Raw genomic sequence first — 7,489 nt, 5'->3', positions numbered from 1 at the left:
GAGCATCTTCTGGGGGCTTTGGAGCATCCTGCAGCTGCCTGGCGTGGACGAGGGACAGAGATAAGCTGAGACAATGAGGCTGGATGGAGCAGGACAGATAGGATTGCATCCAGCGGAGGATGAGGGCTGCTGTCTGCTGCCAAGGTCTTGAGCCTTTCTGCGGCCATAAACCACTCTGCATTTTGATTATTTTTCATAATTTGATTCGTGTAGCATTAACGAAGAGTATGATAATTCTAGGCTAAAACGCTCTGTATGTAATTTCTAATTGAAGGAATATTTCATGCAAAAATGAAAATTTGCTGAAAATGTACTCACCCTCAGGCCATCCAAAATGTAGATGAGTTTACTTCTTCATTCAAACAGATTTGAAATATAGCATTACATCACTGGCTCACCAATGGATCTGCAGTGAATGGGTGCCGTTAGAATGAAAGTTCAAAACATCACCTCACAGAGGATCCACTAGTGAGCAAGGGATATAATGCTACATTTTTCCAAATCTGCTCCAGTGAAGAAACAAACTCACATACATCTTGGGTGGCCTGAGGGTGAGTACATTTTCAGCAAATGTTTATTTTTAGATGAGCTATTACTTAAATGCAAATACAATGCTGAGAATTGTTATTTTTAAAAACTATGTTTTTATTAAAAATGTTCTTTATAAATCCATTATTAATTAAATAAACAGAACTATAAAAGCATAATGTGACTGATAATATTGCAAAGAAAAAAATAATTCACTCATTCTGAACCTAAAGGTGATGTGTGCAACAATAATGATTGCTTTTAAGTTTCCAAACAGGTTCAGGCGCCTTAAACTTTATGAGCAAAAATCAGTGGGATTGTGGGATGTGGGATTTTAAAACATTTTAACATTTAATAGTTACTCAAATCACCTATAAATGGAGAAACACTGATTGAATGTCTTTTAGAGGCACTGCTGCTTTGTCGAAGTTCTTTCTCGTACTCTCTCTCTCTCTCTCTCTCTCACACACACGCACACACACACACACTTTAAATGGACTCTTAAAAGCTAACCATTCAGTTAAATTACAAATAAGACTTTCATTTGTTTGTCCTGTAAAACCAAAAACCCAAACCTGGGGGGGGGGGGGATTCACATAATGTTCTGCATGTTTACTACTTTGGACATCCTATTATTGCCATTGATCCATTAATATAAGAACATTTTTTGAGATACCATTTGCTCTCTGTGAACAGGATGGAAAAGCGTTTAAATGTGCACATTTAAATTTCAGCTCGAATGAATCATTTTAGAAAAGGCATTAAATCACCAACCATCCATGTGCAAAATAATGATAATAATAATTAAACTGTACAGTATATGTGTACCAATTTCTTTTATAAATAAATAAAAAATACACTTTATATTTTGTTCCAAGCAATTGCAAAGGTATATAAGCAGCTGGAGCTTTCTACATTAAATATGGCAAAATAACTATCTGATCTCCAACTCCAGACATATAATTCTGGATAATACACAGTTCAGCATCCAAATGCATAGTTCTAGAGTGGATCTCTTTAGCTTTCAGGTGTCTCTTCTAGATCCTCTTACGGTACAATATATGGCTGTTTAAATGACAAATATGGCTAAAGTCTGATTGGGATAAAAAACGAGTACTATTCACAAAAGGCAAAGTTTAAACCTCTTTTTGTCTGTATCTTTTTGACTGTTCTAAATGGTCAAAATTTAATTTTGAATCTGGAATCTGAAGTTAAATAGAATCTGGAAGAGTAATAGCAATGTTAACTCCTGTTTCTGACATTTGTTCATAGTGTTCTGTAACTAATCAAGTTGTACAGTATGTGGATTTTACTATAATTTTCCACAACCAGATTGGACCACTTTTGGGGATATAATAGTTAGATTTTATTAATTGTTTTGCTTGTGAGGTCACAGTATAATTGTTTCTCCCAAATCCAGGATCTATTTCACTGTTCACTATCAGTCATCCCATCCAAATTTCCTGCTAGTCATCTGGTAGAACTTCATGTTGAAAGGCCTGTAGAAGTCTCTAAGTCTCTGCACAACCTCAGGGTTAATGTTTGGATGGGTCCGCCCTTTGGTCTTACCCAGGCAATGGGGCTTGCTGCTGCCCTCTGCCTTTTTGAGACAAGGGAAGCCCTTGGTCTGGTTGAAGTAGAAGTGTTTGTCTGTGATGATCCTCTTGAGCCCCAAAAAGTCCTGCACACGGCCCAGCTCTCCGGCGGGGTCACTGATCAGCCGCTCTCCGCTCACGAACAGGATCTGGCTCATGGGGAAGAACTGCAGCCAGTTGTCCAGGTGTTTGGCATAGATGCCGATCTGAATGGCGCTCCACGACGTGTCGATCAGCCCTGTAGTCCTGTTTTTGAACGTCAGGCTCTCAAAAGTAGGAATGTCAGGCTTCTTGGACAGCGTCTGCGTGTAGTCAGAGATGGCTCGTGTGACGGGGTCCCGGACCACCACGATCAGCTTGGTGTCGCGGGACATGGCGTAGATCCGGGCCGGAGCCTCGTGGGTCACAAAGTAGCTTGGTGTTTTCTCCATGGTGATCTGGCCTTCCAGGGTTTTAGGCATCAGGTCCCTATGGAGAGAGAATGATAAAGAAGAGTTGATGTGATTTTAGTTGCAGTCATTTGCCAGAGCTAATACCGGCAAATTGTACCTAATATTTTTGTGGAAACCATGATACACTACCATTCAAAAATTTGGGGTAAGATTTTTTTGAAAGAAAAGAAGGAAAGAAATAATTTTATTAATTTTATTTATTTTATTATATTTTTATTCGTTAATGATGCATTATCTATATCAGTATGTCAGGAGTTCAATTGGTAAACTGTATCTAAAACTTTTTGCTCTCGCTCCAAATCAGCGTCCAACATTCAGAGTTGTTCTCATAGTTGACCTCATTGTTGTTGATTTCTGAGAGGATGAATGCTTTCTCAGAGGCTCTTCGTGCCAATTGAGTCTCCATTAGACCATCAAACTCTGACCCCAACATCACATGACCCTAAACCCTCTTTCCTATAACATAGGTTTCTTTTGTAGCGGAGTTACTGACAAGACAAATTATTGAGCAAAGCTGCAAAAAGACAGCGTATCTGACAAAAACACCAAAATAAGTAACTGCTCATGCTGACTTTCAAGATAGTCCTCCATTAAGAAAAATAGCCGTCATTTTGATTCCATATATAACTTGTAAAACTTTTCTTGTTTTTCTGTTTTGCCTTTTATAGCTCTGTTGTATCTAGAAAAGGAAGAAACGAGTCTAATCTGTTTGTCCATGCCGCTCTCACTCTCTCTTCCCACTGCCTTCAGGACACTGACCTGAACCAAAGAGGATAAAAGCAGTGGTTTAATGATTTACAGCTCTCCACTCCACCATTTAGAGCCTCACAAGGCCTGTTTACTTCAAACTCAACCCAAGTGCAGAATGCATCCCTAAATTATTTATCTGACTCCATTGGGGGTTTAGGCCCTGAAAAAAATGGCCTCCCTCAACCCCAATAGCGGTTTATGGGGCGTAATGACATTAGTGGGCTAGGGGGTCAGTGGCTGCAGATAGCCTTTCAGGTCCCTTATTTTTCATTGCCAGCTGTACTTCATGTCACATGCCACCACAGATTCATGCCTCCTGATGGAAACAAGAGCCCAGCGTCTTTCCAGCATGTTGCCGCGAGTGTTTATGTGCTGTGCAGCTGGGCCGTTTCGCTCAAGTGAACACCACAGCTTGCTGATTGAGTCGGGTTTGCAGCACTTTCACAGATGGAAGTAGTCTCTGGAGCACAAATTAAACTGGTGATGTGACACAAAACAAAACTTTTGCATACTAATTACTTGTTCAGATGATGTTTTAAGTGACTTTTGCTTTTAAGAGGATCAGGCCCCCAAAAATAACCTGGGGTAAAGTGTCTTGCTCATGCAACAACGCTGATAGTTCAAGGAACACTTCCATCTAGTGAGGTTTGAACTCGCAGAGGTTATCATCCAGGAGGTTTATCCACATCATTTTACATATATATATTTGCATGTTAATATGAGATCAGTGCATTTGTTTAATCATTTCATCAAATTATAGCATGCATGTGCATATTCTGTTTGACAGGTACATTGTACTACGTAAATGCACTACTTGTTGTTAAATATGCCATAAAGTTACAGTACATTATAAAAATATATAATTCATGGGGTGTTTTAAATAATTAAACACAATTAAAAAAAACAAAAAACAAAACACCACCCCACCACCTTTATTTTTGTCTCTACTAGCTCAGCGGTATCTTTATGTTTCTGTTTCATTCTTTCGTTATAAAGAAAAGAACACCTAAGGGGCTGCTCACACAGAACACGTCTTTGAGTCAAAATAAAATGCAAAAAATGATTAGTCCACTGTTTTGGGAATAAAATTGATGAGCGTCGCTGTGTGTAAAAGTGGAAACTCTTTTAACTTTACACTGCTTCTTAAAAACGAGGTGCTCATGTGTGAGATGCTGCTAAAGACGCAAGCACAACGATCCTACATATCCATCTAGTGTGTGTTTAGAAAAACATTGGAAAAGTAGCACATTGGAATAGAAACGTGCATTCTATTTGAACAACTCCTAAGACTGCTAACCTTCTCCATGCATGTGTTCTAAGGAATTAAGAAATTAATCCAGGTTAATAAATGATGACAAATTATTACTTTTAGGGTGCACTAAACTTTTAAATATGAGTACAAAAAGAGAGATCTTCTTTTGGGATGAGACTGTTTGAAACAGACCAGCGGTCAGGTTAAATCTTCTTTCTGTCACAGTACAAGGCCATTTCTCAGACATTAAAGCCCGTAGAGATTTAAAAGTTAAACAAACTCTTGTGTGCTTGTAAGTCTCAAATGATATCAGCGAGAGAGAGGGAAAAGGGAGATGTGGGAAGACAGAGGGAAAGAGAAGAGAGAACATATGATGGACAGCTTTCACAGCTTTGCGTTCTCTGAGGGACAGTATAAAAGGGAGGGCGCTGGTGTAAGGGAAAGTGAGGCTTTCTCTAACAGATGGTTATTGGCGGCGCAAATGATGTAACACTTGGAGTAGCTTTGCCTCCAAGCACAAATGATTTACAGTCCTTTCGGAGCAATGTTTGATGTCTTCTTCACGCTGTAAGTATATGACTCCCTGTACACACATTTAGTCATTATATACAGACAGAAAGCTTAAGCCGTGAAACACATCCGGTTCATTGCAGGGTCCTACAAATCGATCCAACTGAAGAATATCAGCCAAATGCTTTGTTACATTTTCAGACAACATACTTTAAAGGAACAGTTTGGCCCAAAAGTTTCCGTGAAACACAAAAACAAATTCTGAATGTCATTTTCAGTGCTGTTGCAATTAAAATCAATGCAGAAAGGATGATACAAGTATTGTGGCATACTTCCTTTGAGAAGCAGTGATGTTAATGATTTAGTTTGAGTCAAATCTGCTTCAGTTTAATACTTAATTTAGACTGATTTTTTTTATTTATTTTTTTTTTTTTTCAGAACACAGACCCAATAATGTGGTCAAATTACCCACTCACTGGATAGAACATAGTTCATCTGTGACAGGATTATTATAGTTTACAAAAAAAATTGATGTCCTAAAATAGCTAAAACTAAAACTAACTAACTGAAATAAAATGAATATAATATACTATAATATAATATAATATAATATAATATAATATAATATAATATAATATAATATAATATAATAAAGACATAAAAAAATATAAGATCTCAAATTAAAATGAAAAATATATAAATACAATTTGATTTACAATATTAATAAAAACTACAATATTATCACAATGATAATAAAATAACACTGAATGTTGTTCTCCACATGAAAAAAGAAAGTTAATACCAGATAGGACAACATGTGGGTTAAATTATGAATTTTGATTATATTCTGTAATATATATATATATATATATATATATAGCAGATGATGTGTATATTGGATCTTGATGTGAAATTCATGTCCTAAATCAAGATAAAAAAATAAATAATAATTTATTAAAGGCTGCATGAAAAAAATGTTGACCTAAATTGCTTAAAAATCTCTTTTGAAAGGCACTGTGGCAGATGACACAAATTCATTTAACCTTTTCTTAAAACATTCTGCTACATTTGTGTTCAATCCAAATGAACTGCTGCGCCATGGCGAGTCAAACGGGCAGTAATCACAAAAAAGCACAGGGGTAAGGGGGCCACACCGCCGTAGATTCATGTCTCCCTGTAGAGAGGTAAAACACCCATAAATATCTCCCACCACTCCATGCTGGCAACCAGAGCAGATAATTGTCATCTAATTGACTCAGTATTTCTAGCCTTTGGCCCGACAGTCTCTTTTTCTCGTTCTTTCTCTTTTTCTCACAGCTGAACTCCATTGGAGGTTAAAGGAGTGTGTCTGTGATTTACAACGACCGCCACAGTCTGTGCAGTCTGTGTGTTTTGAAATAACCTGAATTAACTACAACTGTCTGCCTTTGTGACCCCGTCAGCTGGAGCTTTACATAGCTGCGATGGTCACCTGTCCTGAAGTGATGTCTCTGAGATCACTCAACCATCAAGAAGGCCAACTGAGAAAGGCCACAGAAAAGCTGTTATTGCGTGCGGTGTGTGTTTGTGTGTGAGCTTTTGTTATTTGTCATCTGAGCGATTTAGTGCCAGAGTAGACTCTTTTATCATCTTTTGTGGTGTTTCTCACCTCACTTTTCAACAAATATCTTGTTGTACACTCAAGAAGGTCATCTAATTAAGAGAGCATGTGCATTTTGCTGTGAAAACAAACTGTTGAAGCAATTCAGATTGCATTAGAGTGACAGAAGTCATTGTGTCATTACACAGGTCTCTGGAATTCTTGATTCTGATTGGTCGATCACAGCATTCTGCAGTCAAGTATTTGTACATAATGACGGCTAAATGACATAACTGACCATCTCCTACATAGTCATACTAGTTTCTACAGTCATTTCACAGGCTAAAATAATTGTAATAAAATCAATAGTTCATATCATCCTATTTTATAAGTAGCTTTCTAATATTTGAAATAATGTACATGCTTCTGTAATATTGTAAGAGTGATGATACAAGACCACTTTGCATCAGGGTCCATGTCACTATTATTTAAAATAAATTAATAATATAAAATATTTATTTTTAAATAATGATTATTTAAATAAAAATATAAAATATTTCATTTTTTTGGTTTACATATTAAAATTAGATATCTTTTAACAAAAATTTAAGCTGCTTGAAAAATACTAAAATAAATAATAAAATCTTAAGTAATAATAAATCATAACATATTTTATAATAAATAATAATCATACATTTTTACACTATATAAAAAAAACTATTTAAAAAGCATATTTTGTTTAACTTCTATGTAAATATATATAATTTAAATAAATACATTACATTTTAAAATTACTTTACATTTTGACATTCAAGAATGTACA

The 7,489-nt window shown here is 36.4% G+C and overlaps 1 protein-coding gene across 1 annotated transcript in view; it reads right to left on the bottom strand.

Moving 5' to 3' along the window:
- Nucleotides 1–1,969: 1,969 nt before the first annotated feature.
- LOC113055429 (heparan sulfate glucosamine 3-O-sulfotransferase 3A1-like) overlaps nucleotides 1,970–7,489 on the bottom strand; it is a 29,117-nt gene continuing 23,597 nt past the window's right edge. Inside the window, 1 exon segment of the mRNA XM_026222085.1 lies at nucleotides 1,970–2,591. Within this exon segment, the coding sequence (XP_026077870.1) occupies nucleotides 1,970–2,591 (622 nt within the window).

This window comes from Carassius auratus, chromosome 1 (assembly GCF_003368295.1).
Source record: "Carassius auratus strain Wakin chromosome 1, ASM336829v1, whole genome shotgun sequence".
NCBI classification, from domain to species: Eukaryota; Metazoa; Chordata; class Actinopteri; order Cypriniformes; family Cyprinidae; genus Carassius; species Carassius auratus.
This window is presented reverse-complemented; position numbering and strand designations above follow the sequence as displayed.